Genomic DNA, 20,418 nt, shown 5'->3' with positions numbered 1-20,418 from the left:
ATCCTTTCATCAGCCATACACGTGGGGATACTTATCTTTTTACAACAGTTCATGAGATGGGGGTAAATAAGGCGCAAAGTACTTGCCAGCCCAATAGGTGTAACTTATAAAATACTTTCATCACACTGAGTAGTCTGTTCAAAAATGTGTAAATTCTGAAAAATGCAAGTCCAGTCTTTCTTCTACCTTTTACAATAAGGCAGTAATGTTTATCACAGTTTAAACAAGTGTTTTAATATTGGTGACATATAAACTTGTAAGCAAGTTCCAAAGTGTATGTGGTGTTTTTAAACTTATTTTTATTTCCTCGAGAGGAGCTTTACCTCAACAAGGCCAGCAAACCCTGCTTCTGATGTGTTTAGCTTGCACCTTAGTGAGCTTCCAGGGGGTTTTCAGTTGTGCTTATGTGATTGGAGGAACAAACCTTTTTACTTGCTAAGAGAGGGCTTGTATGGCTATAGTTTGTAAAGTCATTGATTCTAGAGTTGGTTTATGAATTAGTTGATTGTCACTTATGTTTTCATATATAACAAGCTTAAATTAGCTTTTTTAGCTAATACAAACAAATTCTAAAGTGTTCGTTTTAGTGGTGCAGTTGAGTTTAGTTCTAACAATAATGCTTAGACATTTGATTTTAATAAGTTTAAATATTTTACATCAAACAACCTATAAATAAGAATTTGGGTACAGTAATTCAAAAGTCAACTATCTCAGAGTTAATTTTTCTGTTAACTGTGTAACTAACTTTTTTTTTCGGAAACTTAACAAACAAAAGAATATTACCTTGACCTAAAGCATTCCATCCTGATCATAAAGTTATCCAGTCCTTTATAAAATTGTACTTTTTGATGCTGATGCCAGGTCCAGGACTGATGTTTAGAAAGGTTTACTGCTACTCCAAAGTATTTGTGACCCTATCAGGCTATGCAGTTTATCTTCTTTCATCTTTTCCCCAACATGATTTTTAGCTATCACTATTTTGACAAAGTAATACAGGTGAAGTTTATAATGGAAGTTTTGGTTGGTACATTAATGTTGGTTAAAGGTGTGGGTTTTTATGATATTTCTATACCAGCAAAAGCCCTAATACATGTTATGCAGATCTCTAGTATCCATACAAATCCTTCTTCTTTAGTCATCATAATAGAATCATATAGTAAACCTGAGCAGTTGGTGTCTGAATTTGCTCAATAATAGCCAGCTTTGATCAGCCAGCTGGCCAGCCAGATAAATCCAGCTTTTACTTTATTTACTGGTGCTAATGGAAGTTTGTGGTACATAATTTTTGGCAGCACACGGGGTTATTTTATGTCGAGAACATATTGCAAACTAGAAGGAATTCTATTAAACTGGAATCTTTAGTGCTGTAGTTGTTAGACTTGAATTTACTTAAGGTGATCTTAATGGTTTACTGGAAAAGGGGGATTATATCAAAGAGCACCCAGTTTCCAAATCTGGGTCCAGTGTTAAGGCTAAAAAGTGGGTGTGTTGTCTCCCTTTGAAAAAACAGATTTTAAGAACGTTTCCCATATGCTGGTGCTAGTTATCAAGGTTAAATTATGGGTCCACTACTTACCATGATACATACTAGTTCTGGGATTCTGAGTTTGCAAAAAGCCCTTTGGAGCAAACATTTTAAGAACCTTGATACTATTGAGATGCTGTGTTTCAGAAGTTGACTTTGTAATATTATTTTGTGGTCAGATTTGATGTATGGAATTACATCTACTCACTTCTGTACTGTGGTGTGAAATATAACTATGATCTAGAAAAGAGATTCTTGAACTGTTGTCTTGAACTGAAGAATTGGCTGGTCACATAGGCTTGCTCCTCCTGCTAATTTGCACCTACCAAATTGCATTAAAAGAAGATAAAAATATACTTTCTTAATTTAGTTTTCCATATAAAGCATTTCTGTAATTACCACAGGGAAGGGAGGTCGTATGCAAGACATCTCTGTATTAATATATGGTTCATGCTATCAAAGTCTGATCTCCTATGCTAAATAATGGAAGTGATTACACTGTCTTTTTAAGTATTATCTACATTAAAATTCTCATTTTATGCAGGAATGGGGTCCCTAGCCTCTGTTTGCCAGAAGCTGGGAATGAGCGACAGGGGATGGATCACTTGATGGTTACCTGTTCTGTTCATTCCCTCTGGGGCACTTGGCACTGGCCACTGTTGGAAGACAGGCTACTGGGCTAGATGGACCTTTGGTCTGACCCATTCTTATGTAATTACAGTTCTTTGAGTAATTGAACATGTCCATCCCACTTCAGGTGTGGGCATGCCCAGTGCCCCAGAGTAGGAGACTTTTTTCCCCTTAGTGGTACCTGTTGGGGTGGCACATGTCTCATGCTGCTGTGCAGTGATATAAAAGGTGGCTCCTGATTCTCCTCAGTTCCCTCTGACTGCCCATGATTGGTAGTCAATGTGTGTTTGCTTGCTTTGCAAGTGTTCTGTGTTTCCTAAGAATAATTCTTTATATATACTTAGTGTACTTCTCAGTTGTTAATTAGATCTTTAGTTATTTTATTTAGTTTTGCTTAGATTGTCAGTTCGTACTTGTGCTGGGTGCTGACTGTCAGTATTGAGGCATGTTCAGCCTCCAGGCTTTAAGCCTTGCATCGGCTGCAAGTCTATGCCAATAAGTAACCCTCATTTCAAATGCTGCATGAGAGTCGCATCTAGGACCACTGTGAAATCTGTGGACATTTCAAGTCCTGGATCAAAAAGGATAGGAAGGTGAGGCTTTGTCTCTTTCTCATGAGGCCACCTTGTGTCCACCGTCTGAACTGTCCCACTCAGGGCGGGCACCAAGTACTTCTACGCCAGTTAGTGAATGTCTGAACATTGCAGCATTTCCCCTTTCCTGGTAGTGAGGAAGAAGCAACAGACAGCATGCCTCAAAGGAGCCAATCTCTTCCAAAAGATTGAGGTACCCAGTACTGTCTGCCAGCAAGCAAACTGGAGAGCAGGGCAGAGTAACTCTGGAAAGAAGTGCTCCCTGGTACTGACTTTGTCACATTCAGGGTTTTTTACTCTAGCACCAGTACCTTTGTCATTGAGGCCTACACCTGCTGTGGTTCTGACCCCTTGAATGCAGCAGCAGCAGCAGCAGGAGAACCTTTTGGTACTGATGATGCCAGAGGCATATGCTGCTGTGCAAGACCTGTTAAGTCTCTTGGTACCAGATTCTCCAGCAGCATAGGAGACAAGTTGTCCAGTACTGATTGAACCTCAGACTTAATTGACATACCTACAAGTAAGGTACAGTGCATCTCTGGTCAGGTGACTCTGATTTTTCCTCAGAGGCAGTGGTTTTCAACCTATGGCCCAATCAGCGCACAGCTGGGGCCCATGTGACATCCTCAAGGCCAGGTAGTATTGGATGTGGCCCACAGTGGTAAATAGGTTGAGAACCATCGCTCTAAGGTATGTTCCTATGCCCCTCGCTCCAGGGATAGAAGGCATCACTCTTCTTCCTCCAGAGGATCCTACTCCTGGTAGCCAGCAGTGGTCCTATGGTGATCTGGGGACCGGGATCCTTGGGCTGGTAGAGGTCTCCTTATGCAATCTTTTATAAGGAAAAAGTTTACTGTGTCCACATCTGAAATTTGTGACTTAAAGTAGTGTCGGAATTCCACCTCAATCAAGGAATATACTTACTGATTTTCTTTCCTAAGCCCCATTGTCAAAAGGATGGAGAGACTCCATGCCTTGGATGTCAAAAGGGCATTAGCTTTTTACTTGGACAGAACCAGATTGTTGAGATCAGAGGTCCCCAAACTGTGGGGCATGCCCCTCAGGGGCATGCAGAGGAATGTTCGGGGGGGAGTATGGCTGGGTCCCGGGCCAGCCCCCATAGGAGTGCGCAGTGAGCGCCACCCAGCTCTAGTCCTGACCTTGGCTGACGAACCTGCGCCCGGGGCCCCAGCTACCAGCCCCCTTACCCCTCGCTGCGTCTCCCCCCTCCTGGAACCACAGCCCAGCTCGGGGGGGGGGGGGACGACACAGGACAGACAGGTGGCGGGGGCACGAGGGAAAAAGTTTGGGGCCCACTGGTTTAGATAGTCATATCTACTGTTCGTAGCATTGCAAACAGAATGAAGGGCCTTACAGTCTCAAGACAAAGGAGCTTGTCATGGATTTCTCCCTGCATATGTATGTGTTATTCTCTGCAGTTTGAGGTCTTCAAACCAGTTTTGAGGATTTCAATAACTCAGTCCTGGGTTAGGAGTTGTTATAAAAGTGGATGCGTAGGGTTCTGTGGCCTGCCTTGTGCAGGAGGTCAAACTAGATGATCATATTGGTCCCTTCTGACCTATGAGTCTATGAGTTATGACATTGCCAATGTAACCCCACTAAGCAGGAGGTAGCACACTTGGCAAGATCTCAAGCAACTTTTGCACCTTATTTTAGCTCAGGTGCCAATATCAGACTGTTGTAGGGCTGCAGCTTGGTCATTGGTGAATACATTTACAACTTTTTTTATGCCATCTCTCAGCATTCCAGAGATGATGTCGAGTTCGGACAAGAAGTCCTTCGGTTCTTGTTCAGGTAGATTCTGAAACCCACCTCTAGTTTGAACTGGTTGTGAGTCACCTGAAGTGGAATGGACATGAGCAATCACTTGAAGAAAAAACTGTTACTAACTGTTCTATAACTGGTCTTGGAGATGTGTTGCACCTGTCCATTCTATGACCATTCTCCTTCCCCTCTGTATAGGAGTCTCTCAGGTAAGAAGGAACTGAGGGAAGTCAGGTTCCACCCTTTTGTACCATCTGGTAGCAATATGAGTTGGCAAAGGGTGTATGTGCTGCCCCAACAGATACTGCTAAGGGAAAAATTTCCGACTCTGGTGCACACACCTAAAGTGGAACGGCCATGCAATGCATCACAAAGAACAATAATTATAGAACAGGTTACTAATCATTTTTTTAAAATTGTTTCTTGGACTGTTCTGAAAAAGTGTTAACTTTGAGATGCAAATGTAGCTTATTATACACTTTGCCTTGTGTAACATATCTCTGCTCAAAACCCACGTGACTTGAATCTGAGCAGTTGTGTCTTTTGTGACTTGGAATCTATCATTGCAGACCACAAGTGTCTCTCCTCTATCAATAAAGCACGTGGCAGCTAGGAATTTACTACTTCATTTTGTTTGTCTAGTATTTGAAACAAAGTAGCAGAATGTCTTTTTAAGTGAATATTGGTTTAAGTAATGCATGCCATTTAATATGAAGCCAGAATTAACATAGATATACTTTGTTATCCACTTGGGTTTAGATCTTTAGTTAAAAGGTCAAGAATTTAACTTTTATAAAACTAGACAGCAGCCTCTTGAAGGGTTGCTGTACTTTTATTTTTGATGGGTATGATGTCATTTTCCAATTATACAGCTGAATCTCACTTTATTAGTGTATGAATAAAATCATTTGATTTGTTTTCAGGTTGGTAAAAGAGAAAGTTATGTATGAAAAAGAAGCAAAACAGCAAGAAGAAAAAATTGAAAGAATGAAAGCTGAAGCAAGTGATGATTATGGAATTAAAAAGCAGGTATGTTGTCCTAAAAATTTAAATATATTTAAAATATAACTTATAAAGAAAATTTGAAAGTGACTCTTAATAAAAGAATCTCACAGCTTTTTCCAAACTCAGGTGATATGAACACTACACTAAAAGTTATCTTAAATATAAAAGGTCAGTATACAAATGTACACAGTTCTTTGTATTTTTAAATATGTTGCTCTTTCCAGAACTGTTGACTCATAAGGAGCTCAATCCTGCAAGGTACTGAGTGTTCCTGTGAAATAAGCATCCTCATCTTTGAGTTGACGGTGCTCTATACCTTGCAGAAATGCTCAGGTTTGAGCCTGAGGAGGGTTTTCCTGCCTTCTGCTTTCTGAATAGTTTAGGTAAACTAAGGCCATGTCTATGCTAGCGATCTTAGAGCGGCACAGCTGTACCAATGCAGCTATGCCACTGTCAGATTGCTTGTGCAGCCTCTCTATGCTGACAGAAGAGAGCTCTCCTGTTAATATTATAATAACCACCAAACCAAGCAGTGGTTGCTGTATTGGCAGGAGAAATTATCCTGCCAACGTAGGAGTGTGCACATGAGCACTTATGCCAGTGAAACTAAGTTGCTCGGGGGGGTTCATACCCCATAGCGATTTAAGTGGTAGTGTAGAAATGGCCAAAATATTTGAGCACAGTTTTCAATTTACAGTGTGTAGGGGTGATTATACACAGATGAAAGCTTTTAACTCTGAGTGCAGATATACAATAACAACTTAACTAAACTTCAGACAAAAAGTGAAATAGCCAGGTACACAGCAATGGACGCACCAATGTACCTGTTGCTATAGAGTTATAGGAGAGTCTCAGACAAGCTGTAGTATAGGTACACTATATTTTTGTAATATCCTACCTAATAATGATGATTCTGAATTTTGTGTGTTGGAGGGAATGGTTTGTGTTCACGGCTATGGAATAAAGTTACCAGCAAAGGGGAGGAAAGTGGTATGTACTCTTTTCCCCCTCCCCACCCCACCCCTTTTTTAATCCTATGAATTAAGGCCTGCAGATTTGTTTTGTTTTAAAATGCAGTTTTTTTTTCTGCTTGCTTTTACTTTAGAAATTATAGGAATACGGAGTTTGGTTTTGTGAGCACCTCTGGGATATTCAGTGTGGACTGAGCTTTCTCAACTTCTAACTGAATGTGTTGAATTTTTAACAGTTTTTTCTCCCAGCATTTCTTAGATATTTGCTTTTCAATAGGGGTGTGTGTGTGTGTGTGTGTCTCTCTCTCTCTCTCTCTCAGGCCTGGTCTACACTACACGTTTAAACTGATTTTAGCAGCGTTAAACCGATTTAACGCTGCACCTGTCCACACAACGAGGCCCTTTATATCGATATAAAGGGCTCTTTAAACTGGTTTCTGTACTCCTCCCCGACGAGAGGAGTAGCGCTGAAATCGGTATTACCATATCAGATTAGGTTAGTGTGGCCACAAATTGACGGTATTGGCCTCCGGGCGGTATCCCACAGTGCACCATTGTGACCGCTCTGGACAGCAATCTGAACTTGGAGGCACTGGCCAGGCAGACAGGAAAAGCCCCACGAACTTTTGAATTTCATTTCCTGTTTGCCCAGCGTGGAGAGCTCACCAGCACAGGTGACCACGCAGAGCTCATCAGCACAGGTAACAATGCAGTCTCCTGAGAATCGAAAAAGAGCTCCAGCATGGATCGCACGGGAGGTACTGGATCTGATCGCTATATGGGGAGAGGATTCTGTGCTAACAGAACTCCGTTCCAAAAGACGAAATGAAAAAACATTTGAAAAAATTTCCAAGGCTATGATGAAGAAAGGCCACACTAGGGACTCAGCGCAGTGCAGAGTGAAAGTTAAGGAGCTCAGACAAGCGTACCAGAAAACCAAAGAAGCAAACGGAAGGTCCGGGTCAGGGCCGAAAACATGCCGCTTCTACGCTGAGCTGCATGCAATTCTAGGGGGGTCCGCCACCACTACCCCACCCCTGTCCGTGGATTCCGAGGTGGGGGTGGTAGTCTCAGCCATGGCTGAGGATTCTGCGGATGGGGAAGATGAGGACGACGAGCTTGCGGAGAGCACACAGCACTCCGTTCCCCTCAACAGCCAGGAGCTTTTTCTCACCCAGACAGAATTACCCTCCCAAGCCAGTAGCCAGACAATGAAGCCATGGAAGCGACCTCTGGTGAGTGTACCTTTTGTAAATATAAAACATGGTTTAAAATCAAGCATTTTTTAATGATTGATTTGCCCTGAGGACTTGGGATGCCTTCGCGGCCAGTACAGTTATTGGAAAAGTTTAACATGTCTGAGGATGGAGCGGAAGTCCTCAAGGGACACCTCCATGAAGCTCTCCTGGAGGTACTCCAAAAGCCTTTGTAGAAGGTTTCTGGGCAAAGCAGCCTTATTCTGTCCACCATGGTAGGACACTTGACCACGCCATGCATGTAGCAAGTAATCTGGTATCATTGCATGACAAAGCCTAGCTGCGTATGGTCCCGGTGATTGCTGGCATTCAAGCAACATCCGTTCTTTATCTCGCTGTGTTATCCTCAGGAGAGTGATATCGTTCATGGTAACCTGGTTGAAATTCAGGAATTTAATTAAGGGGACAGAGATGGCCTGTTTGCCTGTTGCTTAAAAGAAATCCTTCCTTGCAGGTAGCCAAGCGGGGGGAGAGGATGGGGGGTTATGGTGCTGAGCTTTCTCATGTTTGGCTAGCAGGGATCTTCCCTGCTACCAGCCACGCTGTGGGGAGGAAGGGGGGTGATTAGCAGTGATCTTCCATGATACCAGCCATGCGGTGGGGGGAGGGGTAAAGCGATCATCCCAGAGAATTGGATGAGGGGGTGGTTTCTGCTGCTGCATGTTAACAGGAAAGAAGCAGCACTGAACGTGCTTTGCTTGGTATTTGGGAAAGGAGGGCACTGTGTATATGAAGGCTGCAGAAGCCGAAAGACAGTGGCTTACCATGACCGCATGCCAGCTGAATTCTGCTGCCTGGACCTGCGTCTGTGAGATCTCTAACACCAGAGCCACAGGCACTCAATATTAAGATGCAAAATGCGACCTTGTAGTGAAATCACATGTGCTCTGTAAGGTGAATAGTGTTGTTCACTGTGAAAGAGTGTAACCATTGTTCTGTAAAATGTATCTTCTCTCCCTTTTTTACCTCCCTCATGCAGCTGCAAATTTTTCAAGCCTCCCTATTCCATCCCGAAGGCTATCTCAGATAAGGCAGAGGAAAAAAAGACGCGAGACGAAATGTTCTCGGAAATCGTGGAAGTAACCCGCAATGAAAAAGCTCATCTGAATGAGTGGAAGCACGGGGTATCAAATTACAGGAAAGATGTCAGTGAACGTGAGGAGAGGAGGGACAAACGTGAGGAGAGGAGAGACGCTCGAGATCAGAGGTGGCGGCAGGAACATCAGAGGTGTAGGCAGGAAGATCAGTGTTGGTGGGATGCAATGCTGGGGCTGCTGCGTGATCAAACTGACATCCTCCGACGTCTGGTGGAGCTTGAGGAACAGCAGCAGGGTCACAGAGTGCCGCTGCAGCCCCTGTGTAACCACCCTCACCACTCACCATGTTCCATATCTTCCTCACCCAGACGTGTAAGAACGTGTGGGGAAAGGCTTCGTGAACCCGCCCACTCCACCCCCGTGGACAGCCCAACCAAAAGGCTGTCATTACTTTGAAATATTTTTAGTGGCCTTTTCCTTCCCTCCTATCCTCCTCCCAACCCACACCTGGGATACCTTTTCAGTTCTCTCCCTCTTTTTATAATGACTTTTTAATAAAGAATACATGATTTTTAAATGATAGTGACTTTATTTCCTTAAGCAAGCTGTAATCGAAGGGGGAGGGTGGGTTGCTTACAGGGAATGAGTCAGTCAAGGGGGGGTTCATCAAGGGGAAACAAACACAGCAGTCACATCGTACCCTGGCCCGTGATGAAACTCGTTTTCAAAGCTGCTCTGATGCGCACCGCTTCGTGGTGTGCTCTTCTAATCACCCTGGTGTCTGGCTGCGCGTAATCAGCGGCCAGGTGATTTGCCTCAGCCTCCCACCCCGCCATAAAGGTCTCCCCCTTACTCTCACAGAGATTGTGGAGCACACAGCAAGCAGCAGTAACAATGGGGACATTGGTTTGGCTGAGGTCTGAGCAAGTCAGTAATGTGCGCCAGCGTGCCTTTAAACGGCCAAATGCACATTCTACCACCATTCTGCACTTGCTCAGCCTGTAATTGAACAGCTCCTGACTACTGTCCAGGCTGCCTGTGTATGGTTTCATGAGCCATGGCATCAAGGGGTAGGCTGGGTCACCCAGGATAACTACAGGCATTTCAACATCCCCAACTGTTATTTTCTGGTCTGGGAAGTAATTCCCTTGCTGCAGCCGTTTAAACAGGGTAGTGTTCCTGAAGACGCGAGTGTCATGAACCCTTCCTGGCCATCCCACGTGGATGTTGGTAAAACGTCCCTTGGGATCCACCAGTGCTTGCAGCACCATTGAAAAGTACCCCTTGCGGTTTATGTAGTGGGTGCCCTGATGCTCCGGTGCCAAGATAGGGATAGGGGTTCCATCTATCGCCCCCCCATAGTTAAGGAATCCCATTGCAGCAAAGCCATACGTTATGACCTGCATGTTTCCCAGAGTCACAACCTTTCGTAGCAGCAGCTTAATGATTGTTTTGGCTACTTGCATCACAGCAGCCCCCACAGTAGATTTTCCCACTCCAAATTGATTCCCGACTGACTGATAGCTGTCTGGCGTTGCAAGCTTCCAGAGGGCTATTGCCACTCACTTCTCAACTGTGAGGGCTGCTCTCATCTTGGTATTATGGCGTTTCAGGGCAGGGGAAAGCAAGTCACAAAGTTCCACGAAAGTGCCTTACGCATGCGAAAGTTTCGCAGCCACTGCGAATTGTCCCAAACCTGCAAAACTATGCAGTCCTACCAGTCTGTGCTTGTTTCCCGGGCCCCAAATCAACGTTCAGTGGCTAGAACCTGCCCCATTACCAGCAGGATCTTCAAAGCACAGGGGCCTGCGGTTTGAGAGAATTCTGTGTCCATGTCCTCATCACTCTCGTCGCCGCGCTGCCGTAGCCGCCGCCTCCTCGCCTGGCTTTGCAGGTCCTGGTTCAGCATAGACTGCACGAGAATGCGCGAAGTGTTTACAACGTCCATGATTGCGGTCTTGATCTGAGCAGGGTCCATGCTTGCTGTGCTATGGTGTTTGCACAGTTTAGCCAGGAAAAAAGGCGTGAAACGGTTGTCTGCTGCTTTCACGGAGGGAGGGGTGAGGCTGTACCCAGAACCACCCGCAACAATGATTTTTGCCCCATCAGGCACTGGGATCTCAACCCAGAATTCCAAGGGGTGTGGGAGACTGCAGGAACTATGAGATAGCTACAGGATAGCTACCCACAGTGCAACGCTCTGGAAATTGACGCAAGCCTCGGACCATGAACGCACACCGCCGAATTAATGTGCTTAGTGTGGCCGTGTGCACCCGACTTTATACAATCAGTTTTACAAAACCGGTTTATGTAAAATCGGAATAATCCCGTAGTGTAAACATACACTTACACTCACAACTTTAAACAGTCTGAATTAAAATCACTTTTAGTCTTAATCAGGCTTCACTTGCATTGTCTCTGGTGTTATAAACTACCAGTTCTCCAGTTATCCTTAATTTTCCTGGACAAACGAAAGAATAAATGAGACCTTGAGTGTCTAATGTAAAAAAAAGAAGCAGAAAAAAATATTTAAAAACCAACAAAAAACATCCCTTGTCGCTGCCTTTATTCATCATAAAAGGCACAAGTCCAACTCTGTGTTTGTGTTTTTCTCCTTTCCAGGTTATTTAAAAAGAAATATTTAGAATTTGGAAGACATTGCACCCATTTACTCATACCATCTTAAGAAGTATGATCTCACTGCCTCTGATCACTGATTGAGGTTTTTAGGCTCTACTGAAATAGAAATAAGACTAGTTTCTTTAAAGATTCATTGACACTAATTGGAACCAGTAAATGCAATCTTGATGCTCAGTGTCCCAATTCATCAGATTATTTGAGAGTGTCAAGGCATTTTCTCACCTACTCTTTGGAAATTGTCATAATTGACAATAATAGCCTTTGAAGCTCTTGCAGTAAAGAAAATGGTAAAACAGTACTTTGAGGATGTCTTCTGAGGAGCCAGTGACAACAGTTTTTAAATGAATGGCCTCCTTCACTCTGTGGATATGTCTGCGTGGCTTCTGGGAGCGAGTCTTGCAGCCCAGATTGACAGACTTGTGCTTGAGGAACTTGGGCTTGCATGCTAAAAATAACTGTGGAGACATTGTTTTGATGTTTGAAATTAAGCTCTGAAGCCCACCCAGAGTTTCAGAGCCTGAGCTCCAGCCCAAGCCATAAAATCCATGTTGCTGTTTCTAGCACACTAGTATGAGCCCAAATAACAGGTTGTTTGACCCAAGCTGCAAGATGTGCACCCAGAAGCTGTGTAGATATACCTTTTAAGGGTCTCAGTACACTATGAAAACGGCTGCAATTTGGTTCCTCAGATGACATCTTCACACAGCTGCTTTAGTGTTCTTTTTTAGTATATACTCACAGCTCTGACAATTTCCAGAGTTAAGTTCTGAAAGACTAGGATACTGAGCACAGTGAATGTGCTTGCTTGTCCTACTAGTCCCTTAGTTTCAAGATACTTCTAGTAGTGAAAAATTTGCTCCAGAATATATATGGGATGGGATTTACATATTTAAAAGACTTCAAGGAAATTCTATTTAGTTACATAGTTATTAAGAACTGGAATTAAACTGTTTATTATAAATAGTTGAGAATTTAGTTCTGTCTTTAATATTTATACATAAGCATACAGGCAAGTCTTGGCAAAGCAGATTTTGCAGCTCCTGGCGTGGTTTCTGCCATCCCAATGAGGCTCGTGTCTTGGTTACACCGTTGTGGCCTCCCTCTAGAGGTGCAACAAACAGTCCAGGCTCTCCCATTTGAAGGGCCATCGCTCTTCTCAGAAAAAAAACTGATGAGATTCTGTACAGTCTCAAAGACTCTAAAGCAGGGGCCGGCAACCTTGCAGAAGTGATGTGACGAGTCTTCATTTATTCACTCTAATTTAAGGTTTTGCTTGCCAGTAATGCATTTTAATGTTTTTAGACAGTCTCTTTCTATAAGTCTATAATACATAACTAAACTGTTGTTGTATGTAAATTAAGTAAGGTTTTTAAAATGTTTAAGAAGCTTCATTTAAAATTACATTAAAATGCAGAGGCCCCCTGAACTGGTGGCCAGAACCCAGGCAGTGTGAGTGCCACTGAAAATTAGCTCACATGCCGCTTTTGGCACACATGCCATAGGTTGCCTACCCCTGCTTTAGAGTATCCCTGAAACCCTTGGGCATTCACACCCCTGCAGTGAAATAAAAGGCATTATTCCATCATCACCAGTCACAGCATTCTCAGGGATATGCCTATCAAGCCCAGGACCTGCCAAGGAGAACTAACAGAGGTTACAAAGTTGCCTACCACCACCCTCTACTTCTGGAGCAGCCTGTTCTTCAAGGCAGGTGGCATCCTCCGAGAGCTCACTTTGAGTTGGTGAAGAGCAGACTGCCAGCTCTAAGAGGGCTATCCTTTTCTTCCCCAGTTTTTGCAAACCACCTGTCTCAACTTCTGTCATTCTGAGGCCCACATCACAACAGATGGGTGGGTCCTAAGCATGGTGGAAGTCTGATACACGTTCCAATATATTCCTCCCCCATCCTGCCCCCTATCTCCCTTCCCTGTTACTCTTCAGAGATCTTTCTCATGAGGCATTGTTACTGCCAGAGATACAATTGCTTCTCTTTGTAGGAGCTATAGAGGAGGTCCCTCTTTTGTTCAGGGGAAAAGGGTTTTATTCCTGATGCCTACTAATCTTGAAAGCAAAAAAGATGTCTCAGGACTATTTTAGATCTAAGTTCCTAAAAATATTGACATTTCAGATGATCACTTTAGTCTCCATAATCCCTTCTGTGGAGCCAGAGGACTGGTATGCTGCTCTTGACTTACAGCGTGCTTACTTCATGTGGCAATTCATCAGAGAGATTCACGGTCAGCGGTCTCCATTATTAGTGCACACTGCTCTCCTTGGATCTCTAAGCTGCCCTGCATGTGTTTACAAAGTGTACGGCTGGGGTAGCGGCATTCCTTCAGAAGTCAGAGGTCCATGTCTTCCCTTATCTGGATGACTGGCTGATAAGAAGTCAGTCCAGCACACAGATGTTGTCCAGCATAAACAAAATCTCAGCCACCTTCTTTGCTATCTGCCTGCTGCTCAACACAGATGAGTCAGTCCTGTTTCCAGTTCAGAAAACAGAATTTGTTGGAATGATCCTGGACTCAAAAATGGCCAGGACCTTACTACTGTAGGTTTCATGTAATACAAAACCTCATTCTGGACTTTAAGGGTGATCTTCTCACCACTGTGAGAAACTGTTGAAGGCAGCTGGGGCACATGGGAGCATGTGTTTTTGTAGTACAAAAAGCCAGGCTGAGTTTCAGACTCCTTCAAGTGTGTTGGCTGTGTATTCACTAAGAAGGCACCATGTAGACAGGTAAGTGCATGTACCAAGTTGGATCTTATCCTCCCTAGATTGGTGGACAGACATGTCCAATGTTTGCAAGGGAGTTGCCTTCACCCCACTTCAACAATATCTTACCTTAGTCTTGGATGCCTCAGACCCAGGTGGGAGGGCTCACTTGGGACCCCGGCAGATGCAAGTTTTCTGGTCTACTCAAGAGCTCAGCTCAGAACTCCCCAATGTTTATGTATTGACTATCTGATCAGCTTGCATGGCATTCCTGCCTTACATCAGGGAAAGGGGCTTGTTAGTGCTGACTGACAATACAGCGGCCATGTTTTATGTAAATAAATGGGAAGGGATGCAGTCCTCACTACTCTGCTAAGAAGCAATCCTATTTTGGGACTTCTACATGATCAACTCTACTTCTGAAAGCAGTCCATGTCCTAAGGGCTCAGAATACACTGACAGATTGCGTGAGCAGATTTTTTGTTCATCATCAGGAGTGGTCCCTTCACCCAGACATAGCAAGATCCATTTTCCAGTCCTGAGGGTCTCCCCAAGTGGGTCTTTTAGCGACAAAAGACAACAGAAAATGTCACCAGTTTTGTTCCTGGATGCTTTTCTATTGCCATGGTCAGGGTCTGCTGTATGCTTTTTTTCCTCCCAACCCTTTTCTGACCAGAGTTCTGTGCAAAATCAAGCAGGACAAGGCCATTTTATACTGATCACCCCTGCATGGCCCCATCAACACTTTGTTGTTTTCCCCCACACACACACCAGCTCAGTGGACCTCTGTCAATCCCCACTACCGCTTTACACATACTTGGTTTCACAGAATCACACCTGCCTCCTCCACTCCACTCTTCAGGCCCTTCGCCTGACACCCTAGAGCAGAGGTCAGCAACCTTTCAGAAGTGGGGTGTCATGTCTTCATTTATTCATTCTAATTTAAGGTTTCATGTGCCAGTAATACATTTTAATGTTTTAGAAGGTCTCCTATAAGTCTATAATATATAACTAAACTATTGTTGTACATAAAGTAAATAAGGTTTTTAAAATGTTTAAGACGCGTCATTTAAAATTAAATTAAAATGAAGAGACCCCCGGACGAGTGGCCAGGACCTGGGCAGTGTGAGTGCCACTGAAAAACAGCTTGTGTGCCACTTTTGGCATGCGTGCAGTAGGTTGCCTACCCCTGCCCTAGAGGCTTCAAGGTTAACTTTGGTGAAGGAGTCCTGCTCTAGAGAAGTTCAGGATATGTTGCTGAGTAGCAGGAAACCATCAACTAGAACTACTTACCTGGCTAAATGGAAGAGGTTTTCTTTCTGGGCCCATTCTTGCTTCTATTCAGTATTTGCTGAACTATCTTCTGTCCCTTGTAAGCGGGAGCGTTGCCGGGGCTCGACCCTCGTGGATGAGGAGGGGAGCCACACCGGCCTTGACCTGTCTGAGGGTCTAGGTCCTTGGAACCGTAGCCCACCGTCTGGGTGGCTCGGTCTCTGGGGATAGAACCGGGTGGTGGCACAGTCAAAGGGGGGCCCAGCCCTTGGTTCAGGCAGGGCACCAATACACAGTTATCTCAGCTCCAGCCCTCTTGGTTCAGGGACGGGCTGGCAAGGGTGCGGGTCGCTCGGGCCCCTTTGGGACAGGACCGAGCAGTGGCACAGTCAAAGGAGGCCCAGCCCTTGGTTCAGGCGGGGCACCAATACACAGTTATCTCAGTTTAGCTGGCCTCTTCAGGCCAAGGGGAGAAGGGGGATTCTGCCACCCATGGACGGGTGGCAGGGGGAATGCAGGCCCACCCACTCCACTGCGTTCCAGCCTGGGGCCCTAGAAGCGGTGATCACCGCTGCAGGTGGTCAGTGGGGATCCTGACCGCAACACACTGCCATGGGTATCGGGAAATCTGCAGCCTGACTGGGGTCGGCTGCCCCCGGGCTACTTCTAGTATCCCCCTCCGAGCCTACCTGGTTCGTGGGACCCGCTTTGGGGACGTCCCACCATGGAGGCTCCTCATGGCCAGGGCTGGGCGGCAAGTCCGGCAGCTCCTCCGGGAAGTCCGGCCAGGCCTGTTCCGGGGTGTCCTCGGGGCCGCAGCAGGGGCGGGACGGTACTGGCAGCTCCTTGCTGTAGCGGGTGAAGGGAAGCTCTGGCAGCTCCTCGTTATAGCGAGTGTTGGGAGGCCCCGGCCAGTTCGGACACTGGCCTGCAGCTTCCTAGTCAGGAGCTCCCGCTGACAGGTCTGCTCCTGACGGTGGCTGGGCCCCAACTGAGGCCTGAGGGCCGGCTTTTATCCTTCCAGGTCGCCGCTTGACTCTTTGAGGGGCGGGACTTCTGCTTAGTGGTCCCGCCCCTCTGGGTGAGTGACGGGGCTCGACCCTCCCGGATGAGGAGGGGAGCCACACCACCTCGTTACACCCTGAAACATCAAGGATTGGCGATTTGCTTGATCGGAGTATACCTTGTGGCTATATTTCACTCTCCTGTGGATAACTCCTATCTTTTCCAACCCAATGGCTGTAAGATTTTTTTAAATGGTTTAGACAGACTGTTTCTGCAGGTACAGAACCCTATTCCGCCACAGAACCTGAATCTAGGCTTAACAAAGCTGCTTGGTCTCTTCTCTCTCTCTCTCACCCTCTTATGCTAGGATTTATAATAAGTCTTCTGCACTCTAGTCTAGCCACCAATGCAGACCAATAGGTAAGACCCTGTGAATTCAATAGGTCTGTGGCCATGTGGTCCAGAAACTCAGTTCACTTGTTTTTTTAAAAGAAATCTAGTCCTTATGGTTGCAGAAACAAATGTGAACTGAGAGTATAAACCTACATAATAATACCTATTTGAATCTATGTACAGCATGAATTAGCTCTGAGGTATGATGTTCTTGGGTTACTCTCCATGGGGTAATAACTCTGAAACCTAAAGATGTGTTTTTAATAGTTTTAAATATTTATTTGCTGATCATTTTAGCAGAAATATCCAACCACTTTTCCCACAATCCCAGCTGCCTCCCCAAATTCCAAAGCCCTTCATTTTAATTCATCTGAAGTTACTACAGAATTTCCGCAGGAACACCACAGAATCTAAGGGCCTTGTCTCAGAATTTATATTCAACTTGCTGCAGATGCATCCATAAGCAGGTTTCCTCCATATGCAGATAAGGTAATATAGGCAATCAGGGCTAATCTGCATAGGGAGTTATTCTGGAAAAGCTATTCCTGGTTAACTCCATGTGTGGATACTCTTTTTTTCTGGAATAAAAATGTCTTATTCAAGATTAGTTTAATTCACTTTGGAAATTAATCCACTAGTACATCCTCAATTATTCCAGATTAATTTTCATGAGGGGACAAGCCCTTTGAGAAGCTGGTGTTCATGTCTTTTATCCAACAAGTTCAGCTCCTCATAATCTCGTACTTGAGTCTCTGTCATGTTTTGGTAGGATTAGGCAGAATCCTTTTGTTTTCACTAGTCACCACTAAAAGTGGAACAGATTCACTAATCAAGATACGGATTCCTGAAAATTAAAATGTGGAATACCAGAATTAACTATACTTTTAGTTACTGAAGCTGTTTTTTTGTGTAATGGGACTTCAAACATGAAAGATACTAGTCTGAACACTTCAATGCTTGTTTAATGTTAAGTAATATTACCTGGGGAATACTCATCTGTTTTTAATCGCTCAAGTAGTAGTTTTTAATCTAATATCTTTCTGTTTTTTAAAATTTCATGTTGGATTGAATACACAAAGTTTCAGACTCCTCATAAAACAGACACAAATAAGATTAGGTGGAACTTTTAGTTTCATTCCAGTCTGATTACTTTCAAAATCCTTTGGGTTTTCTCCTAAGAACAGATGACCTCTGTTTAATAATCTGAATTCTATAGTTCTAGTTGTCTAGATAAAAAGCCAGTAAAGTTGCTAGTAAAGGGTTTGACACACTTGTTTGTGCATTTGGAGAGTTTAACTAATGAGCATAAATCAGTCTCCTCTAAAGGCTAGCTTCTTGTATTTGTATCTGTGTTCTCTAGAATAATACTCCTGACATGCAAGTGATATTAAACATGCTCCTTTTAACTTTTTGTTTTTTTTTTTCTAATGTCCTTTTTGAAAAAAGCTTATCGATGAGAAATTATTGTAATCCTTGCTACGGCTTTCTTTTTCTTGTGTTTTTTAAAGAGTTTCATTTTCACTGGTCAAAGATATAAATATCTTTTCGTATTCTAGACTATGCTCTCTATGCTGAGGATTTAAAATAATTGCGTAGTAGGAATACATTAACATGGAAACTCCCATTTAGTAAGAAGATTCTACAATTGACATTCACAATTGCTGGAGGGAAATTCTCTTGTAGTTGGGCTCACCATTCCTCTGCTCTACAGAAAGAGGCTGTATCAGACCTTTCAGGCATGGGATAGTGATTTAACTCTATATGGGAAACCCGCCAGTTCTTTTCTGTCTCCAGTTTTGGCACAGACATTTATTTTTCCTGACTTTCTGCCTTCTGCAAAACTGAAGGAAATCTCCATAATTAATCCTAATGCCTTTTCTTTAATCAGATTGCTAACTTTTTTAACCAAATCGTATGTTGGGCTGAGTGAGGGCTCTTGCCCCATATTGTGCAAGTTTCCCTCTGCCTGAAAACCTAAGGATGACAGATAATTCTACAAAAAAAAGAGCTGAGGAGGAGAGCGTGCAGCCAGTAATGTCAAGGTTGAGCCAACCTTGTTGGTTGACCAATGCTTGTTTTGTCAGAACTGAACTGGCACCACTTTCCAAATGGATTCTCTTTTATGTATACTTTTTCTGCCAGTTGTCTGCCCATGTGACAGTGTTTACATCCAAAGCAATTCATATTCTTTTCAAGTAAAATTTTGAGAGCTGTTTTGTAGAAAATGCTGCCTGTTAATTGATAGTTTTCTATGGGCAGTGATTGTATTATCCAGTCATCCTTACAAAAGTTATCAAAATAAAGGGCAAGAATTGTGTTTAATACAAATGACTTAATTCTAAAATTAAGGGGAGGATTGAATTAACCAATGACTGGATTAAGGGAAGGCACTAGTAATGAATTTTGCTTCTCCCCCCTCAAGAGTAGTATCTACACTCTTAAATCTCTGCACTAGCTGTCTCCCCAGCTGGTGGTGGTGAAAACCTGCAATCTCAGATTATCATAAAACTCCTAGGCAGCAAACCATTTTCCAGAAAGGACAAAATAACCTTTTGCTTCTGCCTCCTGAAATGATCTGTCATGCACCAATCGATTGGTTTTCAGATAGAGCAACTGCAGGGGTTGAAAAAGTTGGAAATACTGAAGCAGTTAGGTGAAGAGGAAGTCAAGTAGGTGTCTATCATCTTTCTTCCTCCCTCAGGCTCTCCACTCCTTTTCTACACAATGCTTGATGTAAGTGATTGAAACCTATCAGTTCCACACTCTGAAATAATAAGCTGATGTGAAAGAGAACTGATTCTCTGCACTGAGAAAAGAATGCATCCCAACACTTTCCAGAAATTTTTCTTCACACCTCTCCGAGAGTAAAGAGAGTCACGTAGCGTTCTCTGCAATTTATTCCTCAATTAAAGGGGGAATTACCAGCGGTTTAGTGTAATTCAAGCCTTTTCCAGGCCAGCTATGTTGTTTTTAAAAAAACAAACAGGTTTCCAGTTTATTAAAATGAAAATTTCTATCTTACAAATTTGAGTTTGTAGATGTATAGGTTGAGGAAAAGCTCATCTTTTTATCAAGTTCAGTTACAGTAAAACATATTTGCGTTTGTCTCCACCCCCTTCGATTCATTGCCTCCTCTAAATCTGGCTGAGGAAAACCATTCTCTTTCAAATGTACCTTTTATTTTCAATTTTGTAACAGGCAAAGAGCAAGTGGTCATGGGGTCCTTCTTTAGTAGTGTGTGTTTGTTTGTTTTTGTTTTAAATCATATAGCTAATTTCTTAGCCTAAAACTACCAAGGATCGACTCTCACACCTAAGTAATTCTGATACTATTTTTGAGAAGGTGTAGTCTGGTGATTCTTTTATCTTCTCACTATCCCAGAGTAAGTGATCTCAGGCTCAGTCTCTTTTTCAGAGGTGTACTACACTATGAAATAAAGACATCTTCCTGACTAACACATCTCTGCTTTCTTGGCCCCATCTTCTTTTCCCTGTACACCTTATCCTTGTGTGCACTGTTGTTGTAGGCACATTGGTTCCCAGGATATTAGATACACAAGGTGGGTGGGGCAATATCTTTTATTGGACTGA

General features: G+C 43.7%; 1 protein-coding gene across 2 annotated transcripts in view; it reads left to right on the top strand.

Moving 5' to 3' along the window:
* Nucleotides 1–20,418, top strand: part of TBCA (tubulin folding cofactor A) — a 64,111-nt gene that overhangs the window by 27,888 nt on the left and 15,805 nt on the right. For both annotated transcript variants that reach the window (XM_030566265.1, XM_030566264.1), the window contains one exon: nucleotides 5,457–5,562. In XM_030566265.1, coding sequence (XP_030422125.1) covers nucleotides 5,457–5,562 — 106 coding nt within the window. The remainder of the gene's footprint in view (nucleotides 1–5,456; nucleotides 5,563–20,418) is intronic.

The sequence above is a fragment of the Gopherus evgoodei genome, chromosome 6 (genome assembly GCF_007399415.2).
Source record: "Gopherus evgoodei ecotype Sinaloan lineage chromosome 6, rGopEvg1_v1.p, whole genome shotgun sequence".
NCBI classification, from domain to species: domain Eukaryota; kingdom Metazoa; phylum Chordata; order Testudines; family Testudinidae; genus Gopherus; species Gopherus evgoodei.
Note: the sequence above shows the minus strand (reverse complement) of the source record. Positions and strands in the feature narration are given on the sequence as shown.